General features: G+C 38.1%; 2 protein-coding genes across 6 annotated transcripts in view; one reads left to right on the forward strand and one right to left on the reverse strand.

The window, feature by feature from the left end:
* The window catches only part of arrb2b (arrestin, beta 2b), a 39,590-nt gene extending 33,034 nt beyond the window's left edge, over positions 1-6,556 (reverse strand). Inside the window, exon 1 of one of the 2 annotated variants that reach the window (XM_060874492.1) lies at positions 6,348-6,556. In XM_060874492.1, the coding sequence (XP_060730475.1) occupies positions 6,348-6,370 (23 nt within the window). In that variant the 5' untranslated portion in view covers positions 6,371-6,556. The remainder of the gene's footprint in view (positions 1-6,347) is intronic. The other variant, XM_060874491.1, reaches the window with a different exon arrangement.
* Positions 6,557-15,316: 8,760 nt separating this feature from the next.
* cd99l2 (CD99 molecule-like 2) lies at positions 15,317-27,452 on the forward strand. 4 transcript variants are annotated; one of them, XM_060874496.1, is made up of 12 exons: positions 15,317-15,506; positions 18,169-18,219; positions 18,435-18,473; positions 18,636-18,713; positions 19,407-19,508; positions 20,942-21,001; positions 22,491-22,544; positions 22,872-22,943; positions 23,748-23,819; positions 23,956-24,075; positions 24,170-24,235; positions 24,760-27,452. In XM_060874496.1, the coding sequence occupies exons 1-12, from the start codon at positions 15,449-15,451 to the stop codon at positions 24,819-24,821; spliced, it is 834 nt and encodes a 277-aa protein (XP_060730479.1). In that variant the 5' UTR covers positions 15,317-15,448; the 3' UTR covers positions 24,822-27,452. The 4 variants fall into 4 exon arrangements, with proteins under 4 accessions (XP_060730479.1, XP_060730480.1, XP_060730481.1 ...); XM_060874497.1 differs by lacking the exon at positions 22,491-22,544; XM_060874498.1 differs by lacking the exon at positions 19,407-19,508.
* The last annotated feature ends 188 nt before the right edge of the window (positions 27,453-27,640 follow it).

The following is a 27,640-nucleotide window of genomic DNA, read 5'->3' on the forward strand; positions in this document are numbered from 1 at the left end:
AGCTATTCCATTCCGTGCTTTACACTTAAAAAGCAGATGGGAGCAAACACTTTTTTCACAACACAATACGAGTATGCAGCCTTTTACTGGTGGTGGACAAGCCAGTTACTATGGTGATGAGTGATGAAGCCTCAGAGGTTAGGAGGGTCATCTACTTACAGAGAGACAGAGAAAGGGCTGTTTATGCTGGAGACAGAGGAGAGCGTGGCGAAAAAAGTGAAACAAAGACAAGCAAAAAATATATTTGTACAAAGTAGAGAATTTCAGTCAAGCAGTAAGACCAGGCAATGCTAACACAGGTAGCCAAGTATGATATTCATATTCTTCCAATTCTGACTTCATCCTGACCTTGAAGGTTTGCCTAATGATTTACATTGGTGTAAGACAAGCTTAAAATCATCTCATTTCTACTATTCCAAGCACATCATTTGTCCTTTAGCATGATTATTTAAAATAGTCGTAGAGTGAGATAGGAGAATGTGATTTTAGCACCAAAAAAAAAAAAAAAAAAAGTATAATACATTAAACCCAAATAATAATTTAATTGATTCACACAATACAAAGTCATAGTCCATTTTCAGGTGACACACTTGAAAAAGAATGCTGGGTATTGTGTTAAAAAATATAAGCAATTGCACCGAAGTCTCCAGAAGAACTGCGGCAGAAGCTCAGTAAAGCTTATTGAAGACATATACAACTTATACATTACACTATAAATCTGCACAATATATACCTCAGACTGGTATTCCTTGGCATCTTGGAAGTCTCAAGAATGTGTAAAAAAATGCTGTAAACATATCAGCAGTGTATAAACAAAATATATGGTGCTATTACAAATACAGTATAACTGCAACATCTCTATATAAAATGTGGACATTCCCTTTGGTATTTAGAGCTGTTTTTTGTATCCTTCAGAGCAGAGGTTAGCAACTGTATCCACAGAAGCCTGTTGTGACTAGAGATTTTCATTCCATCCAAATTAAAGCCACACCAAGCTCAACTGTCTAAAGGAGTGGAGTCGGGCTGGAAACAAAACCTAAAGCCACACCAGGTGAATGTGGATGAGACATAACCGCTTCTGATCACCTCTTTCCCCAGCCCAGTGACCCCACACACACAGCTATAATAATCCACTGTAATTGGATTGCATCTTGCATTTAAGCAACATTTAATATAAATTCCAAAAAGATTAAAGCAGATCTCTACATCATCATTGCTTTGCAACCATCAGTCTTGATCACCTCTCATTTCCTGCATCTCCATGAATGACCGAACAAAGCAAGGGGCTAGAGGATTTCACTTTATAATTTTCACCGTATTGTTATTAGTGGTAGACTGATGCATCTCCAAGGCTGACCCATCAGCCGATATTTGTGAGGTGTGAGCTTCTTACAGACTGTTAAATGTGACTAGACATCACTAGCTTTTTAATGTGCTGAATGACTGGACAGAAAACTAATCCTCTCTGGGACTACTTTACAGAGACAACACTTCAAATCTTTAATTTCTGTAGATGTTTAAACAGATACAAGGAGAATCTACAAAATTTATTTTTTATTATTTATTAGTATTTGTTTATTGGAAAATATCTTGTGTATTTTCCAAGTGCTTCAAAAGAATATGAAATAAATATTACGCACAATAAATGTCCATTTAGTTAGAATTAAATGTGCTTTATATCGGCCAAATCACTTTCTAGATATCTGCATCAATCATTAAAATAACCATTCCAGTCCATCACTAATTATAATCATCAGCAGAAGTAAGCAGAAAACTTAAGAACTGCTACTGAGAATTTTAGAGAGTAAAAACATTTTAAAAAAATCTTACATTTCCTCTCTGTATAGTAATAAGAAGCATATTTCAAAAGGTCCATGAAGTGTGACACACTGGAGACTGTATTATCCTACTTCCAGCTCATCAGTCTTGGAGATAACAGTGTTCAGCCATGTGTATTAGAACACATGTAACATGTAATTTATAGACATTAATTATATAAACTCATCATCCATTTTATTAGGAACACTTACACACATTCATGCCATTACTGATCAGCCAATCAAGTTGCAGCAGCACAATACATCAAAACATGCAGGTACACCATGGCATGGCTGATTGTGTGCTAAACCAGGGGTTCCCAAACTTTTCAGACCGCAACCCCCAATATTAGACTGCTGTAGACCCGCGACCCCCCCAATATGTTGAGCCAAATTGCATGAGTACATCCAACGCGGCTTTCGACAGCTGTGGATATTCCAGCGCGACAGCAAACCAGAACTCATCCAGCGTCTTGCCGTCAAATGCCGTCCTCAGGGTTCGATCGGTTGAAAGTTCTATCAGTGCATCTTCCATATCTGACGCCAGATGATTTGCCGTGGTTACATTGAATGGTGACCTTAACTGTCGCAATTAATCGGAGCAAACAGTTTTATTTCCAGTTTATTTTAATTATCCTAAATTTATACTCGCATCATTAATGCATCATTAATGACTCGTATCATCTCGCGTTTAATGCTTCAGGAAAAGAAAAAACAACACCTAGTGAACAGCAGATGTGCAAGCAGAACATCTTAAATGCCTTAAATTACAGATTTGAATGTCCAGTCTGGTTCAAGTGGACATGAAGCCTATGGTAAGTCAAATAAGCATCTCGGCACATGCAAGTCCTCGAATCTTGAGGTGAAACAGGAATCTGACGAAACAGTGGGAGCAAGCTGCCTGTAATTGTACAGGTTAAGATTAGACAAACGCTGTCTTGAGTCTAACATCCGATACACCTCAGCCAAGTCCCATGGCCTTTCATAGCTGATATTTGTGTTAGTTAAAAACAAAACATGAAGGTGTGTAGTGAGCTTTGCTCCTCCACTGCCTGAGAATGATACAACCAGACTTAAAGGTCAATGAGCACTCAGGTGTGACAAGTTTAATATCTAATAAGTTACAGATTTGCTTTGCAGAAGGCATACTGATGTATCCCAGGAGCACAGGAAGTCTTACACTGATTAATCATCTTATACAGAAGACTGGTTAAGAATTGTGAGATAGTACTGAGCCATGATAAACGAGATGGGGAAAGATGGTCGAATCGGGGAGATAAAAGAAGGATTTTGTTGTGGTGGAAAGAGGTTAAGTGGACAGCTTAGCATGTTTAGAAAAGCAAACCAACCGAATCTCCTGTAGCCTACAGGCATTCTCCATTGTTAAGTAAGCCAGATGCACTCTACACCCACACTTCACTGCACCCACAACCTTCAAGCATGAGAAAAGGAGAGAGCGCGTGTGTGTAATCTAATCTAAAAACACTACCAGTGCATCAAATGGCTAATACCATGATGCTGTAAGTGGGTTTCAGAACAGATCTTTTAAAGTTTGAAGCTGTAGTTAGCATGACTTGTGATGGGTACAAATTTAGTGGTCTGTGAATCTAATTCGGAGGCACAGATGAGGTGATGACACTTCCACCTCCAACACGCAATGTGCTATGAAAGTGTGTCAATCAATACAGGCTCAAGCAAAGTTAGTTCTGCACTGGATGCTTTGGTCGGGGGTGGTGATGAACAACAGCTCCCCCTGCACACAAAGGCGAAATGATTTTATTGTACAATCAGTCATGCAGGCTTGCCATGTTAGATTAACTGCAGGTGCCAACATGGCAAACAAGAAAATCCAAGCAGGCTGAGAGAAAAGAAAGCAGAATTTTACCACAAAACACTAGCGACTCTTGGTTTTTAAATTATAATAAGAAGAATATCCAGACTGAGGTGTCTGCTATATAATAGGCAGCTCCATAAAATATCCAGCTTTAATTTAGTTATTTTATTTTATTTTACCAACAAAAGACACTATGCTCTCGCTCACTTACTTTCTATTGGCTTAAGAATTCCAAGGTCAAGCTCACCTACATAATGTGGTCATAAAGCAAAATCAACCATAACTGCGTGTCTTGCATGTGCAGTGTCCTTTCCCCTTCAGTGAATTGACTTTCTGTTAGGATTTTTTTTTTTATTCTTATTTTTTCTGACTGCTGTTGGGGGGAAAAAAATAAAAAAAATTCTAAATTTAGATTTTAGGAACAAAAATCATTAACATGACATGACTACACTGTGGATGTTCTCACCTATGTAACATATTTCTAATGAGGGGTTAAATCGTACCCAATTATCTAAATATAACTTTGTACATCATCAAAAAGAAAAATTCAATAATTATATTCTAATTAATAATTACATTTTATACAGAGAATCATCTTTTAGAACATTCACTCACCTTCACTTCAATGGAGACCTGCTGTTTAAATTATGGGTGTTCTATTTTCTATGTTCAATTCGAAGCAGATATCAGAGCTTTAAATAACACCCGGCACCTGATACTGATATCTTCAACTGTGATTAAATGGACTCGCTGAAAGCTTCTTGTCATGGTTTGCAAAAACTTTGACATTCACTGGGTTCAACACGCAAGGATTTTATTAGATTCTTCAACACTGCAAGTGTTCACAGCATAAAATGTCAGTGAACTGGATGAGAAAATCTATCAGATCCCATCTGTTCCAGCAGTGCGGGCCAGCATAGGTCAGAAGGTGCTCGATATTACTCTTTTTTTTTCCCCTTAACCGTTCTTCAGCAGTCTGGCTCTAATTCAAATCCCAAGTTTATTTTACACACAATAAAATGTTATAACGTCTATAGTAACAGCTCATTCACAGGCACATCATAATCAAAGTCTGTTAATAACAGATTTCAAAACATGTTGATATTTAACAGCACAATACATCAAAGTTTTTGATACGGTGAAGCTGTCTGTAAAAGATATTTAGGAATGAGTGAACGTTGTCAGAAATTTGTAAAAGAGCGGGTTTAAGCACTGGGTTTATATTCAGGACAGGCTGAGCAAACTGGGCTTGGTGCTCTTATACTAAAGAGAGGAAAAAGACGCTGGTGGGCGAAAACTGTTCCTAGTAGCAATAACGTAAGTGATAAAAGAAAAATCTTGTCTTGTGTACCTCTGAGCTATTATACATGCAGGATGTCCTTTAATAAAATAATTAAAAAAACAAAAGTTGTGATATAATACTAAGAATATAAACACTTCTCAATGATCCGTAAGCTCATTACACCGCCGTGCCCTTGATTACTTTCCAATAACACCAAGCACGTGTTTTATTCTGTTATTCCAACCCTTCATGATTAGTAATAACACAGCTGGTCAGGACAATACGCTCAGCCTAGCCACATCTTCCCATGGGACAATTTGAACGTCCTCACAGGAAAGAGAGAGTTCCTCGTTCAAAAATAAATAAATAAATAAAAACAAACGATAATAATTAAAAAAAAAAAAAAAAATTATTATAGAGTTATACAGCTGTAGGATTTTAAAAATGCAGAGCGAGGGGGCGTGTCTTTGTGCGCCACACGTCATAAAGTGACGTCAAAACACGAAAAAAAAAGAAAAAAAGAGGAATACCTAGTTTTGTAATACTGCATGGGTACTGAATGGAGTTATAATACTGAGCCTTGTAATAAAGGAGCTCAGATGTAGGAGTTAAACTAAGGATGGCTCAGTTACTCATCAAACTGTACACGTACACCTTCACCCACGTCTAATGCAGCACATCTGGGGCTTGGAGAAAAAAATAAATTATATATTATACACACACACACACACACACACACGTATTAATAAATAAATAAATAAATAAAAAAGCCAATGGGTCTTTAACCCAAATCAAATTGTTTTTACACAGGAAACACCAAGGCCTTTTATCTAAACTGAGGAAGTGATCGACATGATTCTCACGCTGCCTGCAGCATCCGCTTTCTTTCCCCTTTACAAATACAACAGCAGCAAAATCCTTATAAATAAACAAATAAACAAACAAACAAAACAAATACACCCTTTAGTCTTTTGCTAGTCACACAGTGTGGACCAGACCGCAGTCTGCATGCAGTTTAACCAGTCTTTGTATTGTAACGCCCTGATTTTTGTTTTGTTTTTAAATATACTCTAAATTAAATAAATAAATAAACAAACAAACAGTCAGTGTAAACAAAAACAAGTTGCTCCGAGTTCACGACGCCTCCCTATAAAACCTAAAAGGCTGTAAAAACGGAGCAGTCGGTGCTGCTGTTGCTTGTCGGTCGGTTTGCAGGAAACATCTCGTTACTTTAGTATCTCTCTGTGTGTATGTGTGTGTGTGTGTGTGTGTGTGTATGAGAGCAGCTCGGCAGTGTGTAACCGCACCCGAGACAATGTATCAAGCTTTAGATACCGAGTCAGAGATGTAACAGACATCAAAGTCTGTCTCACCTCTAACCGTGAGACCCTGAAACTAAACACACTCTGCTTACCTGGTCCCCGCTTTGTCGCCCATCTCAAAAGGCCTGTTTCTTCAACCGAAAACTGAAAAGCTGTCTTTATATATATAAATATATATTTAAAAAAAAAAAAAAAAACCCAGTGCGAAAGTAGTCACACCTTCCGGTCCCCTTCTTCTGTCTGTCCCCCGACGTCACTGCTCCTTTTCTCGCAGAGTAGTTTCCCGCAGTCCCGACACTTCCACCTCTGTTTCACTACCTCTTGTGACAGCAGCCTTCAAAGGCCGGCCCCCTTTCCTGTGATTGACATTTCTATTACCCAATAAGATTAAAGAACTCATTTGCGTCAATTTAAGAAGTAGGCGTGGCCTGTAAAGGAAATAATAATAATTGCTATACTATGTCCAAGAACGTATGCGTGCTCAAACATTACAGACTGTTCTGATTTTAGACGATAAAACGTAATAGGTCTTAAGATCTATTTTTCTAATGATTTGCTTCTTGTGTTTTTCTACCACGTAAATGACGATAATTGACGTCTATGATTGTGAACCTTCATAGAATATTGCAGTTTTAAAATCCTCAAATACAGAACCGCAGCCTCCACAAGCCCAGTTTAGACATGAAAGTTAATTTCTCATACGTTTTTGCTACGCAAATAATCTATCAGGATTATATAACAGGCCCATAGACTTGCAGTGTGACTGAAAATGCTATCTGCTGCCAGCTAGTGTTCGGATGTGAACAATGCATTTATATTGTATTTGGTAGAGCTTATCTAATTCCTCCCATTTTTCCCTTTTCCCCTAAAGGCATTATTTTCTGAAAGTATTTAGATTTTTACTGTTCTGTAATAAATGAATTATCAGATTTTCTGATTTTATTGACATGTAGAAAACGTTTTTGCTTGGTCATAGCTTGTGATACTATGCATGAGCTTCAGGGTTGGTATGATTTCGAGGAAGGTTTGTAGTAATATGGCAAAAATATTGTGGCTATAAACAGTGAGACTAGATGCTCTATGATGTTTTTTGGGAAACGTTTCCAAGGAAAAATCTCTTATCGAAGCAATTTAGTGTAAAGGCACATTCTGATCTGAAGAACATCTGCACAACTGCTCAGTCTTGCAATTATCCAGTAAGCCAATCATGTGGAAGCTGTGCAATGAATAAAATCAAGCAAATACAGATAAAGAGTTTCAGATCATGCCCATGTCAAACAACAGAATGAGGAAAATATGTGATCTTGATGAGTGTGACCTTGACAGATTTACTGATCTCCTGGGATTTTTTTTCCACACAAAACTAGTACTAGAGTAAATAACAAGAAAAAACATAAAAAATAAAAATGTTCTTCCAATGTCTGAGCATGTGTTCACTGTAGCCTTAGATTCTTGAACTTGGCTGACAGGAACAGAACCTGATGAGGTCTTCCACCTCAAGGCTACTGTTGTGCCTCATATGATGCTTTTCTGTTAAACATAGGCATCCTGTCAGCTCAAATCTGTCTGGCCATTCTCATTTGATCTGATGATCAAATCATCAGAACTGCAACTCTATTGATATTTAATTTTGCTTTGTAACTTGCAGGTCTGTACACCATCTAAATATCACTGAACTAGGCCTTGGGGAAAATGTTCAGTCTACTACAAAAGCTGGAAAGCCTTTACATTGTCATGGAGAAACTAGAATACTATTTTTGTGGGACAGGGACATCACCTAGTGAGCTGTCCTGAACTGTTTTGTTTGAATACTCTACAGTTAGCTGGATCAGGGAGATATTATGAAGAAATTGAACACAGAAAAAGGCAGAACTGCATTAGAGAGAGAGAGAGAGAGAGAGAGAGAGAGAGAGAGAGAGAGAGAGAGAGAGAGAGAGAGAGAGAGAGAGCATGTACACATGTGTGTAGGCAGCTGCATCTATTCAAGTCTCATTCAGAGTAACTGACCTTTATTCTCACAAACACCTGGTTCCTGTCTTTCTGTGTATTCCTACTCCTCAAAAACAAAAACAGGAAATAGTCTAAGAGGCTGAGGCATTAGTTTTTGAGAGTAAATTGGTATTAGATTGTGCCTCTTAATTTTTCTGCTGGTTTAATCAGATAAACATGCTTGTTTGTATCTAGTAATGTTGCCTATATTCAAATTCTTGGTCATCGGTCTGGTAACATTTACTGTCTTGCTTTTTTCACAGTGCTCCAACAAAACAAGAAAAAGCCATGAGATAAGTTAGAATAACAAGATTCATAACCTACCAAAAGCTGAAAACATTCACACACTTTTTACGCTTGTTCAACAAAAATGATAGCTTGTTAATGTGGATTAATGTGTGTGCTTATGGTGTTGTCAAAATCCTACAGTGTCTAGTGTATGTAGAAAGTATTGAGAGAGTATACTTAACTACGTGTGAAAGTATAGATAAAATTGTTAATAAAATAAAAGTTAAAGTATCCAGCCAAAAATGTACTTTCGTGAAGTAAAATTTGTAAAACTCTTATCAACATTAAAACTTTTATTGCTCATTTAAACTACATTAAGCAACTACATTGTCTTGCCTGAAAACAAATCTTTATATATTGCTTGGTCATGATCATGGTTAACTCCAATGTTCTAACAAACTAATAAGAAGGAAATTGTCTTAATAACCAAAGAATATTCAGCATTAACCTAGCACATTAGTTATTGTGATCAGTACTAAACATAAAAATAAGTGACCTCCTGGTGAAATAGTTTGGACATTGCTCTCTGACCACCAGAACCCAAGTTCAATTCCCACAGAGAGAAATGGCAAAACTCACTTAGCGCATTAAACTTAGATCAAAATCAACTTAATTGCCAACTTCTAAAGAGATGATATCCTGGTGTAATGGTTAGGACATTAGACATACAATTCCAACAGACAGACATGGCAAGATTCTAATGGTTAGGACGTTGGACTCTGACCACAAAAGCACAAGTTCAATTAGAACAGAGGTCTACAGTATGAAATAGCAAAATTGTTTTGGGCTTCTTAGAAAGAAAGAAACATAGATTAAAATAAACTTAATAGCCAATTAATAAAGATGCGAACTCCTCTTTATAATGGTTAGGAAATCGGACACTGACCTCAAAAACCCAAGTTCTATTTACCACAGAAGGCTGCATTATGATAAACATAGATCAAAATAAACTTAATATTCACGTACTAAAGACGTAACCAACTGGTGTAATGGTTAGGGCATTGGCCTCTGTACGCAACAACACAGGTTCTACTCCCATAGAGTGATATGCCAAAATTTATTTGGGCTAGTAACAGAGAAATAAACATAGATCAATATAAACGTAAAATTTATGTACTAAAGAAGAATCCAAATGGTGTAATGGTTAGGCCATTGGACTCTGAACACAACAACACAGGTTCTATTCCCATAGAGTGAAATGGCAAAATTTATTAAGCTAGTAATAGAGAAATAAACATAGCTCAAAATAAACTTAAAATTCATGCTCTAACAAAGAATCCTAATGGTGTAATGGTTAGGACATTGGACTCTGAACACACCCACACAGGTTCTATTCCCCTAGAGTGAAATGCAAAATTATTTTAGGCTAGTAATAGAGAAATAAACACAGATCAAAATAAACTCAAAATTGAAGTTCAAAATATGTAGCCTAATTGTGTAATGGTTAGGACATTGGCCTCTAAACACAACAACACAGGTTCTATTCCTATAGAGGGAAATTGGAAAATTCTTTTAGGCTAGTAAGAGAGAAATAAACATAGATCAAAATGAACTTAATCTTTAAGTAATGAAGAAGTAACCTACTGGTGTAATGGTTAGGATGTTGGACTCTGAACATAAAAAAAACGCAGGTTCTATTCTCATAGAGGGAAATGGGAAAATTATTTTGGGCTAGCAGGAGAGAAATAAACATAGATAAAAATTGACTTAATAGGTAACTGCTAAAGAAGTGACTTCCTGGCCCTAAACATTGGACTCTAACCACAAAAACCCAAGGTCAATTTCAACAGAGCGAAATGACAAAATTCTATTGGGCTATTTACGGAGAAATAAACATAGATAAAAATAAATGTAATAGCCAGCCACTAAAGAAGTGACCTCCTGGTTTAATGGTTTGGACATTGCACTTTGTCCGCAAGAACCCAGCTCTTTACCTTTCCCTGTCATTGTACCAAAGTTAAGAGTTCCTATTCTTAGAAATATTCTTCTGCCTTTCCTCTTCTCTCTCTGTCTATGAATCCTTCTTCTTCCTCTCGTTCCCTGACCAACAGTAGTCTAATTTCCGCCGGCACCCTGTAGGTTAACATTGCTGGTAGTGTTCGTTGTTAACCCGGGCCTTGACTGATATGAAATTCCCACTGACGATTCACATCTTTAAATTAGGCATGTTTTCCACTGGATGCCCTTCATGAGACAACCCTCTTTATTTATCCGGGCTTGGGACCGGCATAGAAGTCACTGGCTTACAACCTCTGAGGAAAGACTCAATAACACTAAAGTAAAGTATAAAAATCAATACTCAAATATAGTAACTAAGTGCATATCAACTTTTTCTTCTTGTAGTGAGCAGGACTAAACAGCAAAGAATCCTATGCGATTACTTGGCCAATTTATATCTTGTGAAATCTGTTTTTGTATTTGTTTTTATTAATTATCCAGGTTTGCTTCTAGTACCACTGGGTTTTTATGCTTATACTGTTGTTTATAGGTCAGATTAAATTGAAATAGAACAGAAAAGCTTCGGCTTGTCTACCAAAGCCTAACAATTTTGAGGTTATAGATACTCTAAATAACAGCATAAAGATCTTATTGTAAAGAAACAAAAGTTTTGTCTGTGATTCTTTTTTAGAAATTAAATCATCTTAATCATCTTAATCATTGTCTTAACTCTTAAACTTTCTGGAACCACCAGTGGCATCTCACTGTCATAACTACATAGCTTTCCTGTAGTTGCTGAATAATTAATAGTAGTGAATGAGTAATACACTTTATAAGATCAACAAATGAACAATAAGATACGTGTTTAAATGGTTAATATGAAAAGATGAGCCAACAATTGTCACATATCTTGTCAGTCAGTAAAGCTGTGTCTTTATTCTAGGATGATTTTACACAACTTTCTGTGGATTATCCAGATTTGCATTCAAAATCCTCTCAATGCAAAAAGACTGACTGACTCCATCTACTGAAACAAAAGCATCACTTTTGTCATGTGAAATGGAATCGTTTGAATTGAAATTTTTGCGTACCGCCAGAGCCCTCAACTGAGGACGCCATTTCTCATCTTCTCCACACTACAATGAGCCACCTGGACTGCAGAAAAGGGAATTATGCAAAAATGCGGTTTGTGGACTTCAGTTCAGCGTTCAACACCATAATTCCCTCCACGCTCACCTCTAAGATGGAGGTCCTGGGACTCAACCTGCCGCTGTGTCAAATGGATCTCCAACTTCCTGACAGACAGACCACAAGCCATACAGGGGGAAAACAAACCTCATCCACCCTCACCCTCAGCACTGAAGCTCCCCAGAATTATGTTCTGAGCCCCCTGCTGTACTCTCTGTACACATATGACTGTGTGGCCACGTCCAACTCCACCACCATCATCAAGTTTGCTGACGACACTGTTGTGGTGGGCCTGATCTCCAACAACGACGAGACGGCCTACCTACAGGAGACTAAAAACCTGGAGAGATGGTGCCAGGAGAACAATCTTCTCCTGAACGTCAGCAAGACTAAGGAGTTGATAGTGGACTTCAGCACAAAGCAGGAGCGATCATACCAACCGCTAAACATCAACGGGACCCCAGTGGAGAGAGTGGACAGTTTCTGATACATTGGTGTTCACATCACACAGGACCTGTCTTGGTCCTGTCACATCAACACCCTGGCCCGGCAGCGTCTGTACCATCTGAGACGCTTAAGGGACTTCAATCTACCCTCTCAGGTGCTAAAGACTTTCTACACCTGCACCACTGAGAGCGTCCTGACGGGTAGTATCACATCCTGGTTTGGGAACAGCACCATGCAGGACAGACGAGCCCTCCAGAGGGTGGTGCTGTTAGCTGAATGCACCATCCACACCGGATGCAGGACAGGGCCAGGAAGATTGCAAAGGATATCAGCCATCCTTACAATGGACTCTGTGGCGTTCATGGAAGCGCTTCCGCTACTTGAAAGCAAACACAGAGAGAATGAGGAGAAGCTTCTTCCCTCAGGCCATTCGGAGTTTAAACCAGGAAGCACCCAGGATCTAGTACCGGACAACCATCTTTTGACTATGTCACTTTAAATCTGGACTGTCACTTTAACACTGGACTTTCACAGCACAGTGCCACTTTATACACTTTATACACAGCATACTGCACATGGACACTTTAAGGACAATCATAAAAACACATTTATGTATGTACACTATTTTTCACATATATTTTCATATTTTTCATATTATAAATATTTTATTTTATATAGTTTATATGTTATTTATCTGCCTCCTTTTGGTTTTATTCTTTATCCCAAATTGCATTCCTTTTTCCTTTTATTTCACTGCATGTCGTACTTTGTATGTATGTGTATGTGACAAATAAAATTTGATTTGAATTTATTTAAATTGACATGATCGACTACTGCACATGCGTGATGATGTGAATACACACTTCTTTCTCTTACCGTGCTTAGGAGATGAGTCCCACACTTGCTCAATAAACAAAGGTTATGTGTTGTTCAACTAAGTGCCGGCTGATCTGTGTAAATAACCTCGACGCCACAACTATTAAAAGCCTTCTTCCTCCACTTTGAGGAATAAATGATGATAAGGCCAATTGAAAACTTCAATTCCAGTTACAGATCTCAGTGTTATGTACTGTGAAATGAATCTTTGTATACTTACCAAGCAGAAAATATAACACACACACACAAACACACACACACATTATCTCACTCACTCACTCACTCACTCACTCACTCATTTTCTAGCGCTTATCCGAACTATTCTCGGGTCACGGGGAGCCTGTGCCTAACTCACACATTATATATATATATATATATATATATATATATATATATATATATATATATATATATATATATATATATATATCATGATATGTATGTGTGTATGAATGGTATATGGATGATACAAGCATGGTTTACTCTCAAGTATCCATCAGTGAAGAGTTAAGAGTTGAACTTCAGTTTGATAGGATAGACTTAAATCTCTAACAAGTTTATGTTAACACAATTAGTTTGTTTTTTAGAATTTGAATTTTTTCACACTACACAGTTATAGAAAAGGAATTATTAACAATTGCACAGTATAGGTTCCCTTCTCAAGGTTTCTTCTTCATGTCATCTCAAGGAGTTTTTGCATTTTATATTCTGATTAATTTAAAGCTGTTTTATGACAATGTCCATTATTAAAAATGAATAAAATTGAATTGAATTGACTGGATATCATGTTTTTGGAAACAGGTGTGTTTATTTATTTATTTTGCTTCACATTGTGCACCAGTTATTTGAAGTAATACATAATGCTTGAAGCTATACAGTATAAAGGATTAATTACATAAACTCTCCTACAAGAAAGTGTGATGTGTTTAATTAATTTATGGAGTAAATATATTCAAATATATTAGTAATTTAGGTCTATCAGTAACTGCTTCACTGGTAGTAGTATATATTTAGTAGTAGTATTCAGTTCTACACATAAATTTGAGATTTCCTTGTTTGGTAATTGATTTTTTTTGTATGATTAATGGTTTGCAAAAGATTTTTGTACTTCTTAATAAACTCCTATGGCTTAAACTGAAGGAAGGGTGAAAATACAAGCTGAAGGGTGTACAATGTAAAAAAAAAAAAAAAAAAAAAAAAGAACCCTGTGCTGGCTGCCAAACAGGCATATACAGTAGTAGGCAAAAGTTTAGGAACCCCTGACAATTTCCATGATTTTCATTTATAAATATTTGGGTGTTTGGATCAGCAATTTCATTTTGATCTATCAAATAACTGAAGGACACAGTAATATTTCAGTAGTGAAATGAGGTTTATTGAATTAACAGAAAATGTGCAATATGCATCAAAACAAAATTAAACAGGTGCATAAATTTGAGCACCCTTGCCATTTTGTTGATTTGAATACCTGTAACTACTTAGCACTGATTAATTGGAACACACAATTGGTTTGGTGGCTCATTAAGCCTTGAGCTTCCTAGACAGGTGCATCTAATCATGAAAAAAGGTATTTAAGGTGGCCAATTGCAAGCTGTTCTCTATGACTCTCCTCTGAAGAGTGGCAACATGGAGGCCTCAAAACAACTGAAAACAAAGATTGTTCAACATTATGGTTTAGGGGAAGGCTACAAAAAGTTATCGCAGTGATATAAGCTGTCAGTGTCCACTGTGAGGAACATAGCGAGGAAATGGCAGACCACAGGTACAGTTCTTGCTAAGACCAGAAGTGGCAGGCCACGTAAAATATTGGAAAGGCGAAGGATGGTGAGAACGGTCAAAAACAGCCCACAGACCACCTCCAAAGACCTACAACATCAACTTGCTGCAGATGGTGTCACTGTGCATCTTTCAACAATTCAGCGCACTTTGAACAAGGTGAAGCTGTATGTGAGAGTGATGCAAAAGAAGCCTTTTCTGCAGACCAAGGATGTGGCTAAATCTAATATAAATGCAGTATTGGTGTGTAATACTTGTATAGAAGGCTGTATGGATTTTAGCTTGTTGAAGAATCATTGATTGTTCTTGCTGCCATTGCTGTTAAAATAAGTAGGCAAATGTGCCTTAACCTCAACATCTTCTGTGTGGTTTGTATTTTGGATATATGGAGTCCATTTTGTATCTCAAGAAGACCCACGTGTCCGATTCCACTTACGTGTATGAATGATGAATGTGATGTAAATGATTTTGGTAACTATGCAGTGGGTAAAGCAGAGGATCCGCCCTGTGAGCGGCAGTAACGTGAATCTCGCCACCTCTCGCTCAGTCGCTCAGTCAGACTGCAGCGGTTTGGTGCAGAGGTTTGGACTCTCTCTGTTGTTCAGGCTCAGAGCTTCTCTGACTCGAACTCGGTTCTTTAGAAAGAAGCCGTTCAGACGCGAAAGCCGATCGAAAACACGGACTTTGAACCATGAGGGGGTTTGCGGTGTGGGCTTGTTTAGCCCTTTTTTCGCTGTTAGTACTGGGAGGTGAGTGAAGCCCGTCGGCCCTCTTTTGTTGAAACCGCAGGCGCTTCAATACTCCGTTTCCTCCCCCCCCCTCTGTTTCTCTCTCTGTCTCTCACTTTCTCTATCTGTCTGTCTGTCTCGCTCTCTGTCTCTCTTTCAGTCTCTCTGTCTGTGTCTCTCTCTCTGTCTGTGTGTCTCTGTCTGTCTGTCTGTGTGTGTGTCTCTCTCTGTGTGTGTCTCTCTCTCTCTCTCTCTCTCTCTCTCTCTCTCTCTCTCTCTCTCTCTCTCTCTCTCTCTCTCTCTTTCTCTTTCAGTCTCTGTCTGTGTTCTCTCTCTCTCTGTCTGTCTCTTTCAGTCTCTGTCTGTGTTCTCTCTCTCTCTCTCTCTCTCTCTCTCTCTCTCTCTCTCTCTCTCTCTCTCTCTCTCTCTCTCTCTCTCTCTCTCTGCATGTTACATAGTTTACATTATGTAACGGGTTTGTAGCACATCAGACATATCTGAGCTTGGCTTTGACTGTTTGGCTTCATACGATACTGTCTGCCTTCATGGTCTGGGAATATTACAAATCAAAGCTTATTCCTTATAGCATATGTCCTATGTAAAGTTGTACATTATGCAATGCGACATATTCTTGATGATATTTGTGTCATATTGCAGTAAACTCGTGATGTTTTTGTCACGTTCTCATATTTTTCAGTTAATCATCACATCAATTTAGAAGATTTTTTTTTATTCCGACGTTTGAAATCCGCAATATAACGCAAAGAATAGATGCTAAAATGTGAAGATGCTCTTACAAGCTGTATGAAATCAGCTCTATAGGGTTTGTACTGGATACACGCCCATATTAACAATAGCGGTGTCGCCGGTCTCGTGCTCTCTAGAAGCGTGCAGGTGGAGCTCAATGCGCATGCGCATGCTGTACCGCTGCTCAACCAGGTGCAACATGAGTGTAACATGGGTTTTGGGGACTGCGGAATACGGGAAGATACCATCGCATTTTGTCAAGGGGTGGTGTATATACACTAACCTTATTTTATAAGGGCAAAAACCTTTTCGAGGCTATTTCTTATTTCCTACCAACAACATGGTGCTATGCAGATAATTTACATGTAGAGAGCAAGTGACATTTATCTTGTTAGTAGGGAGATAATATGCTTGATTTAGTTTCCCCCTCTCATATTTTGCAGTAGTCCCACCCAAGTTGCAGCTAGTGTAAGGACTCATCTGCCTTCTGTCTCCTCTGCTCCATCAGCCACACCCTCTGCTGTGTGTAATCAGAGCCAAGCTAGAAGCCATGTGCTTTAAACCCATTTTATTGAATTCATTATTTATGTAAGGATGCGTATAGATCTGCACCAGTCATTATTAATTGACTGTATTACTGCTTTGACTCAATGACATGGAAAAAGTCAAGTCAAGTAGCTTTTATTGTCATTTCATCCATATAAAGCTGTTGCAGCACACAGTGAAATGAGACAAGGTTTCTCCAGGCTCTACATAAAACAAAGACAGAGCTATAAGGACTTAGTAAGTCCTAGATACATAAAGTGCATCTGTGCAACCTGGTGCAAACAGTGCAGGACACAAGACAAACAAGACAGTGCAGGACACAAGACAAACAAGACAGTGCAGGACACAAGACAATACACAATACAAAAAATACAACGCAATAATGTCTTACATCAGTGCTTAATTAACAGACGCAACAACTATTCAAGAATGGGTTAATAGAATTATAATATATTGGAAGATGTTAGGTCAGCCCATATATTTGATACCAAATTTGAAATGAATTGCAAAAAACTAGAGCTGCTTATTATTGTACTGAGACATATACAATGCTGCCATGAGCATTTGTTAATTAAAAGTCATTTGAATTCTCTTCTGTGGCAGGAAAATTTAGAGTAAGCAATAGGCGCTTGGTTTTGGTGACATGTGACACAGTAGTAACATGCTGAGCTGGTCTGGAAGCAGCGCACACAGTGTATGGTGTTTTTTAATGCTGTTACTAATCCTGGCATGGAGTGCAAAGGTCTCTGTCCAGAAAAAAATAGCAGCAGAGAGAGTGACTGAGATAAGAGCTACAGCCAGGTTAGAAGGCTATAGAAGGTTTCTTGAAGGGTGTATAAATCCTTATACAAGTTAAATATAATAAAGACCAGTGAAGTTTAAAATTAAACAGCATACAACCGTTGGACAAATGCCTTGTTTAATTTAAAATGAATTCTTCCATTGGTCACTTTTTTCTGACAAATGTCCAGATGTCCCAGACTTTAAACTTTAAGCTCTTTAATCAAAATAGCACACAAGGAAAATCCTCTTTGGAATATCGTCTTTGTGAATTATATGAACACAAAAGGGTTTTTATGCATTATGAATATTGCCCGTTTGCACAGAGCAGCTGCCATTGTCTTGCCATTGTTTTAATGGAGAGACTGTGGAATGTTTGTCATGCTGTGAGACATCTATGATAAAAGTCCTCGAATGGAATAATGTCAGGATATTATGCTAAAAATATGAATACATATTTTTGTATTTGGTTTGTTTGGGAGATTTAATATAACTAGTACTGATACTTCCTGTCCTGTGGTTATTTTTGTCAGTGTTGCAAGTGAATATTATCAGAAATCTGACTTTTGTTCATGATTGAAAAGAAAACATATCATGTTTGGTGTTTCAGGTCTGGCAGATGATTTTAAGCTGTCTGATGCTTTTGACGATCCAACTTCTCGTAAGCAAAGTTTTCTCCTTAATATTTCTTTGTGCTGGATTAAATTTTTAGAATCAACAGGATTAAAAAAGGATCATGTTGATAAGACTCAAATATTAATCTGCTAGAATATTATTTCTTTACTGTAGGAGAGACACATATTGCTAATAATTAAATGGAAAACAAAGTGTAGAATCTGATCAGGATTGACATCTGTGATGTTTTGCTTTCTTCAGCTACTCCAAAGCAAAAGGAAAATGAACAACCTGGAGGAGGTAATCAGAGCTAAGCTGTTATATTAAATAAATAGCTTTAATTTTATACAAATTATCTCCTGCACTGTAATAAATCTCTGATTTCCTAAAGGTCTGTCTGATAACTGATCATTAGTACTCCACAGTGGTTTGTCTAACACTGGCTTTTGTGTTTCTCTGTAGGAGTTAATCCTGAAAAACCTACCCAAAAACCTGCTGTCAAGCCCAAAGAGCCTGTCAAGTCCACAACCAAACCCAAAGGTGAGAGTGATCAGTATGAATAAGTTACATTTTTTTCATATAGATAAACATAGGAGGGCGTTTTCTAATTGCTTATTTCCCACTGCTTCTTCTCAAGCTTGGCCTGTATAATTTATGCACTTTCCCTAGAAATCAGCGTGTTGTTCTTCCGTAAATACAGATCTAATTCCTCAGCATGACAACACACTGTCTTACACATGCAATCATTTTTTTTTGTTCCCATGTAGTGCATGGTTATAGAAATTAACTTGCACATAAACAACCCAGAAACCCTTAAGTACCTTGCAGAAACCAACAGTGTTAGGAAAAGTAGATCCATAGCGTAAGTGAAGTTAGTCTTAAGCTGAATCCAATGTCACCTTGTCCCACTCATATCAGGCATCAAATGCAAATTAGTGTCCATGAATACACAGGTACTGTAGTGCACTGTCCAAACCCTATTGTGATAAGCACTATGATAGTATTATTCTCATCGAATTGGACTGTAAAAGACACTCTAGGGATTAAAGTTTTATAATAGTCATAGCCATTAATCATGTCTGTTTTACAGGGACTTGCTGAAAAAGTTCAGCGCAACTTTTGTGTTTGTCACAGTGGGTCGCTTCACTAATGCTGATTTTTAAACTTCAGTTCATCTATAAAGCAACTCTTGTGTATGTTTAATCTTACTAACCTGCTAGCCTTTACTGACAGAGGAGAACCTTGCTGATTTCTTTGGGCCAACCGTGCGGTCTGCTTTGTTGCCCCGCACATCCGCCAGACCCCTTCGTCCCTCTGCCCCGTCTGGCAAGACCGGTGTGTATTGTGTTGTCCATGTCCCTTACTGGAGCCACTCATAGTCCCTGAGTCTGTGTGTGTCTATTTGTAGAGGCAGAGTCACAGTTGCTTGCATATAGTATAACTGCCACCATTTTTTTCTTGAATGCTGAGATTTTTTTTGTCCATTAGTCATTTCCCAATGTTTCTTCATTCACTACATGTAAAATCACACGTCTTTTGCCTGTATGTACGTTTTTATATGTACGTTCCACTCTTTTATATCATCCACTGTATCCAGTGGTACTCCATGTTTCCTATTGTACATAACCTGTATGTATATAAAGCATATGAAAGAGAGAGCAGTTCTAGGAAAATAATCAGTGTGCCAACTCAATCTCCAAGTGTTTTATTCCTTTCATAGCACAGCAATTATTGTTACTAATTCCAACTAACATTTTGTTAGTTCTTGTTATTATTTTGGTTATAACATCTCAAGTTGTTTTTCTCACCAGATTTTAGCTTTTTTGTCTCTCTTTCTTAAAGCAAATAAGACAACAAACATAGATTGTCAAATACAAAATTCTGGTGGCTTTTCTGTTAAATAACATCTTGTTATAGAAAGCTTTACCAGCTTTCAATGATTTGTTAGGCTTAAATTATGTGAGTGTCCATGCTGTGAATGAGCGGTTGCTATAGAAACAAAAAACATGAGACGTGCAGTTCTGCAAAAATTAGTCAGCCTCTTCTGAATATGAGAATCCAGCAGTGCTATGGTATAAGTGTGTATTGGTTTATTAATAGGGGTTAGTGCCCTTGTGACATAATTCAGACTTAAAGGTAGGGTGCGCGATGTTGTTAGTCGGGCCGACTAACAAAACAAACGTGTAGCCAATGAGCAGAAAGGGGCGTGTCTTCTCAATATGCGGCGGAGAGAGTGTTCAGTGCCCATGTCTGACATTAGCCGAAAGCGATTGAAACATTGACATGGCGGATACCTCTGCCATTACCTCTGCCTCTTCCGTTACCTCTGCCTCTAATGTTACCTCTGCCGTTACCTCTGCCTCGGGTTCTACGTGTTGAATGTCGTGAAACGGAGCTAAACCTTTCACGGTACAACACACAGTACTACAAAAACACATTTGACCTGTATTACCATAGTATTACTCATTGAGTTCATTTATTGATAAAAATATACCCTCGGCCAGCTGCCCCAACAGGTTCCGCCTTAATAGTTGCCTGGGTTGCGTATGTATGTGTGGGGCAGAGCTATTAAAAACAGGGGTGACACCCATTTGGGTTAGGGGCGTGTTTGTTTAGGTGATTTCAAATGTCACCATTGGCTTTCAGAGATCGTGCACCCCGCCTTTAACTGATACAGCCATAATATTATTTATTGTCATAATATACTTCTGTGTTAAACAAGATATTTTTAAATGTACACACAATAACATCTAACCCTTATCTTTTAGATCCGCTTGCATTTGACCTGGCTGATGCACTGCCTGAAAATAACAAGAAAAATCAAAACGGTGAGTATTTATTTCAGTAATTCTCACTATATTGGAGAGCATACTGCCAGTTAGGCAATTAGCAATGCTGTAACATATCTTGTATCCAAAATCTGCTTAGTCACAAGAAAGAACAGAAAATCCATTTCAGTTCACATTTTATACAACGATGCTAGAGAAAGCTAGAACCAGCTAGCTCGGCTTTTCCTTCTCCACAAGGATAATGCATGACACGGTTAAGAGGTTAACATCTGATCATGCATTGTTGCATGTATAAATGGTTGAGCAGGCAATAAACTAACCAGTGCATTTAGATCTGTGGAAGGACATCAGTGCCTAGGGTTAAATGTTATGGTGCAGTGATTGTGGTGCTTATGGATTAGTGCCATTAGTGTTGATCTCAGTGCCAGCAAGAAAAGTCTTTCAAACAAATTTCAGATTTTTCTTAAATTTGTTCCCTTTATATATATAAAACCACTGCTTTGGGACTTTTTCTTGTCTTCTGAAACTTTGCCAGAATCACAGAGCTCGCACTTTTCCACCATTCTAATGTTTGGTCTAACTGCATAAGTGTACAAGTGTTCCTAATAAAGTGGACTGTGAGTGTAATGTGGCCGAGTAGAATAAATACGTCTCCAGTTCTTTATGCTGTGCTCTTATTCTACTGCCCTACCAGGTATCATTTCTCAAACATCAGCTAAACAGTGGGCTTTTTTCAGACAGAGAATTCCCACTCAGTGTGTAATGGGTTCTGTGGCAGGAGCTCAACAGTGTCTGACAGAACAGCCATTTAAAGGGCAGCTAAAGCTTTTACATTTTAACAGCAGCACGTAAGGTTGTCAAATGGTGTCACAGAAAAGCATTTGGGCTAAAACAAGTGATCTCTGTAAGAAGCCAGAGATTCCAGATGTGGGACGTGGGTAAGGTGTTGGACTACCAGTCGGAAGGCTATGAGTTCGAAACCCCAGGACCACTGCTGGGCCCCCGAGCAAGACCCTTAACCCTCAATTGCTCAGTTGTATAAAAATTAGGTAAAAAAATTGCTCTGGATAGGGGTGTCTACCTAATGCAGTAAATGTAAAAGTAATGTAATGCCACAGCCATCTCTCACTAAGAAATATTGACCATACTGTGTGGATGAGGGGGATGACACTCTCTCTCCTGTCAATCACAGTGACACTGGGGGAAAAGGTTTATTAGAAGGTTGAGGGTTCAAGCCCCTGCAGTAACCTTAACCCTCTCTACTCCACGGGCGCTGTATCATAGCTGACCCCAAATTCCTATCAAGCTGGGATATGTGAAAAAGCAATTTCATTATCAACTCTTCTTCTAAAGAGGCTCTCGTATGGCAGGGCAGATATTCCACTACGTGTGTTACACTGCCCTGCCTTGTGTGTGTGATGCAGATTGATATACGAAGAAAATGATTTGATAATATGTTAATTGTAGTGAAGTGACTTGTATGAGAAAGAAGTGTGAATAAAATTAGAGGGACTCTCATGTTCCTCAGATAAAGACTTTGGAGGAGGTGACAGCAACCCCGGTATTGCAGGTGGAAATGGCGGTAAGGAACACACACCGCTTCTGAGTGATGCATTCTGTAATGGGAATAAAATCTTTAACAACTTTCTCTGTCATCTGTCTGCTATGATGTTAAAGGGTTTTCTCTTGCATGAGATTTGCAATCCACCTTTGCCATTTCTAAGGTCTAATCAGCAGTCAGTCTGGCTCTGATTATAGTCTTACACATTGTAGGACACACTTCTTACTAATAAACCCACTTTGATTTTGTCCTGCTGACTAGTGCAGTTTTCTATGCTTTTGGGAGCTTTCTGTATGTGAGAAACATTTATCTGGTGCTTCAAGACTAAGTCTTTGTCTAACTTTACAGGAAAAGGTTTAACCGATGATGATCTGTACAATTTGAACAAGGATGGCAGCTATCATCCAGACAAAGGGACAGGTAGTGTAATAGACCACTTTCCTTTTTAACACCAATTATTCTAGAGGAACAACAAAAAACTAAAAAAAAATCAGAGCTCTGTTTTATCTTTGTTGCCTTTATCACACTACTAACAAACTGCATGGTAATAGTCAATGAGTCAGACGAGTCAATATTTACAAATGTTCAAAAAAGAAATCAGTGGTCTTAAAATTATTTGTACAAACACTTGCATTGACTTGAATATTTATTCAGTTCATGATTAAAAATCCATGTAAATTAACTTTAATTTTGAATTTTGTCAAACATGCATTATTATGGTAATTATGGTATTGGTTCCTATTAAGCATTAAGAGCTTCGTACTGCTCATTTTTTTTTAGTCATAGTGTAAGCGTTGGTTATTTGTTTATTTTAAATATGCCAGATATTACAAGTGTGATATACTTGGTTAATAATAGCTTGTGGCGTATTAATGCTGAAGTACATGCTTTGTTTATGTTAAGTACTGTGTTAAATAAATAGTGTTACTTACAAGAAGTCTAATGTGAAGTGTTCCCAACAATGTTACAGTGAATTGGTCATCTGGAGTGCTATTTATCACTAATCAATCAATGTTATTAATTGTGTTAATCAATCTCTATTTTAAGAACCAAATGTCTGAAGTCTATAATCCATCTTAAAGCAATGCTGTTGCAGGCTATAAGGGGAAATGTTCATTTTCTATGTGAGGGAAAACGTCTTTTTTATAAATTACATTTATATAGAATCAATTATGTAGTTTTACAAATTTTCAAGTAATCATACTGCTAATTTCTACATGGTAGGAGGGAAAAAAGGTTCTGGAGGTTCAGGGGGTTCGGACAGTCCTGTGGACCCTGCTGATGATGGTGATTATGGTAAGAATCATAGCATAATTTTGGTCAAATCTATTAAACACTGAACAGATTGTCTATTGTTTCATTGGGAAATGTATCAAGCCAGAACAGTTTCCACAGATCACAAAAATATTCCCAAATTGATTACTGTTTTTAGACAGCATGGCAGAAACTGGCACCATCGCTGGCATTGTGAGTGCTGTTGCCATGGCGCTGCTTGGTGCAGTCAGCAGCTATATCTCTTACCAGAAGAAGAAGTTCTGCTTCAGCATACAGCGTAAGGACTTTGAGGTCTAACTAGCAATTTATTATCAGGGACCGTTTGTCCTGGCTCTTTCAGCGTACCTCACTGACCCGGTCTTCCTTCACAGAGAGTCTGAATGCAGATATGGTTAAAGCAGAGAATCCAGAAGCCGTCGTTGCTCAAGAGCCTCAAGGTGAAGCTTTGGTCGCTTTCTTTTCCTTCCTTTGTTAGAAAGATGGTTTAAACTACTTTATGAAAGAAGAACAGACATGCTGAAAGAATTCATTAGACACATATATGGTGCACATCAGTGGACAATGATGTGGTATTATGCACTCTAGATACTCATGTTGATCAATGGAGGTTGAGACATCAACAGATCCGTCACTCTTTTTGAAATGTGCCTATAGCAAGGAATGCAATCACAGACAAAATAAACTAGTCATGATGTGTCCTATGAACAAGTAATCTTTCCATGTGGAGGTGTCAATACATAAAGACAGAATACACAGGACAAAATAATGTGCTAATAGTTATAGTTCTAAGAACAAATACAGCACAGTAAATGAAATGCACACAGGGGATTATGGGTAGTCAACACAGGATATCTGCATCTGTCCAGATGTTTTGTCATGTATAGATCAATTTGTTGAAGTTGTTACAGTTCTATGTGATAAACCAACTGGTGTCTAATGAAAGCGTTTTAATTTTTTCCAGTTCAGCAGACTCTTCTCCAGCCCCCCAACGCTGAGCCGCCCACAGAAGACAATGCGGTGTAACGTTTGATTGTGAATTCCAACCTGAAGAGGGAGCAGTGCTCGACACGTACATGCTCTCAACGGGGAAAAAGATCTGTTTTGTCATGAAATCAACCAATCTGTGAATATTTATTTAAGTGTTTACCTTCATTTTCACTCCTACAGTTTACAATATTATTCCTAGGAAGATGGAAATTGTGAAAAAAAGTTTAATGTGTTGCTCATTGAAAGAACAAGCTGTTCATGCATTCGTGCTGCTCCAGCTTTTTGACCCTCTGATGGGAAAGCATCACTGTGTAACTAGCGTGTATCATTATTCCACAGTCCATCATCGGATTATCCAGATAACGGTAAATGAAGTATGTCTATAGGGAGCGCTTTAGAGCAGGGAAACCTGACTGTGGTCCTGTACGATTACAGTCCAGTACACTTTCCTCAATGACACCTGACTGAACTGTGTGGATCATTAGCTAAGAGTGTTAGATGAGAGAAACCTTCACACTGTGCTTGATTACAAGAAGTCAGGATCAGAGCCAGCTTCCCCTGATTTATAAATTGAATGTTGATCAAGGTGACCTTAAAGTAATTCCTGGTTGCTGAAGATTTATCTTTTTACAAGCACCCTTTTCATAAAAAAAAAAAAAATGATTTGTACATTTGTGCCCTGCTGTTTTTTCAGAGCCGAGTGAATTAATAATTGTATATAGGCAGCTTTTTGTGCCCTGAAATTCATCTGGACTTAACTGGATTGAAACTGAAGATAGCTGCTCACTGCTTTAATTTGCTTTAAAAAAAAAAAAGACAGGAAGTGAGCTTAGGTGTATCAAAAGGTGGTTGTGTTGAAGAAACCTTGTTGATGGCGCTTTGCTAACTCGCTTTCTTTTGTGTGTGAGTGTGTGTGTTTACTGGTACAACATTGGTAGCAGATTTTCAGAGGCGAGCTTACTGTAACGAAGACGCCCAGGTTTATTTGTTCTGGCATATGTAGAAACTGAAGTCTTACATGTTAGCACAAACACGGTACTTTTTTTTTTTTGTTTCCTTATTAGGGAATTTGCCGTTTTGAAGGTTTTTGAAGATATTGTGCTTATTCCACGTGCTTTGTGTGTTATTCATGTTTGTACTCAAATGGTTGTATTGGTGTATCTTTATATACACTTATGGCGGTGTAGCTACAGTACAATAGATTTTGTTAGCAGTCATATTAATAGTCATATTAAGTGTATGGGCTTAGATTTTTGTCTTTTTGATCCACTTAAACTTTTCACCCCTTCACAGTTTTGCTGTGTTGGCTGTGTTCCAGTTGGTGTGTGTTTGAGCAGGCTTTCTTAGACGTGCTGTGTGAATGGTTGCTTAGTTCCTCAGATTTGGATTTAGCTGTAGGGCCTGGAGATGTTTGGAGTTTGAAGAGGTGGCAATAAAAGATTTGGAACACAGCCCTGCTTTCCTTCCTGAGGTTCCCCAGCCTTTTCTGTCACATGTCGCCTCCTTGCTGAGCTCAATCCTGCTGTACCTTCTCTATCTTTTTAGCCACATGCCACTGGTGCTTCACTTCTTAGGCCTTATCCTGTTAAGCGGCCGCACTATCGCAAAAGAGAGTTAAGTATGCTGACTGTATCAGCTCCAGCTAAATCTGTATGTAGGTAGGACTCTTGGTAGGACAGTCCACTGTATAACATAACACAGACCAAACATCCACAACGCTTCTACGAAATATAGTTGAATGTCCGCTTACGCGCAACACATCGACGCCGTCACGTCCTATCGAGAGTTCCAGTTGATGCTTCTAATCTAACAGAGTGTAGATTTTTTTTTACTCTGCTGCAATTTTTTGACCACTTTTAACGTAGCATCTCGTGTTACTTTTGGCAAAAATGTCAAACACCAAAGACAAGGCAGTGAAGACATGATCTTGTTCCTTTGTGTTTTTTCTGCCTCAGAGCTTGGCGACTGTTTCGAGTTGATTTGTAGCGAAATTTTAAAATCACAAATGCCTTGAGAAAACATAGATTTTGAAGAATTGATCAAAAAATGCATTAACTGTAATTGACTGTTAAATTTGCCATGTGGTGGATTTTAAGGATGTACTGTGATCAGCGTGGCTACGTCTGTATCAAGTTATTGAAAAGGCCACAAGTTGGAGGTTGCATTTGGTTTTCGAAGGAATTTTGAGCTCTTTGTGTCTTTTGGATAGGAACTGCAAAACATTTTCTATAAGGGTGAAAACAGATGCATGCTTAGATTCTTTAGCTGTAGCCAGTTTTTTCTTGCTTACCGCATTGACGTATAAAGTTTGGACAAGTTCTGTAGAGAGACCTTTCTGAAGTGTTTTTGGATTTGCACTGCCAGTGAAGTGACACATTTAACGCCAACACCACAGATCAAATTACAATGTCATACAGTAGGACTTTGTATTTTCTTACCAGTGTCTGTTCCCTTCAGTCTGGACTTATGGCTGAGTCATAGACTCCCCATCATGTGAAGGCAAGACATTATTTAAGATCTACTGACAATCTTTACTGCTTCAATAGTCAGTTTTCTACTTGTATAGGACACTGTTTCAAGATCTGTTTCAACTCTCACTGGACTGGCAATACCTGATAGAAAGAGAGTAACATGAAGAAAAAACAACAATAAAAGACTGAAAATGAATGGATTGTTTCATTTATTTTATTTTAATTTTTTTTTTTTCACTGGAATGTCAGAAGCTTTTTCAACTTGGCCACAATTCTGAAAAAGTCAGGTACGTCGTCCTAAAAAACCTCGGTGGTGGATAAGAGAGGATGTTGCTCGCTGGTCACTTGACTATGAACTTTTTCATCCGCTCATTCATGCACTTA

This window comes from Tachysurus vachellii, chromosome 7 (genome assembly GCF_030014155.1).
Source record: "Tachysurus vachellii isolate PV-2020 chromosome 7, HZAU_Pvac_v1, whole genome shotgun sequence".
In the NCBI taxonomy this organism is placed as follows: domain Eukaryota; kingdom Metazoa; phylum Chordata; class Actinopteri; order Siluriformes; family Bagridae; genus Tachysurus; species Tachysurus vachellii.

Excerpts from the sequence above, each read along its gene's own strand:
- cd99l2 (XM_060874496.1), top strand. The coding sequence starts at position 15,449 with ATGAGGGGGTTTGCGGTGTGGGCTTGTTTAGCCCTTTTTTCGCTGTTA. Across the intron at positions 19,509-20,941 it reads TGCCCCGTCTGGCAAGACCG|ATCCGCTTGCATTTGACCTG; the intron begins GTGTGTATTGTG and ends CTTATCTTTTAG. Across the intron at positions 22,545-22,871 it reads TATTGCAGGTGGAAATGGCG|GAAAAGGTTTAACCGATGAT; the intron begins GTAAGGAACACA and ends CTAACTTTACAG.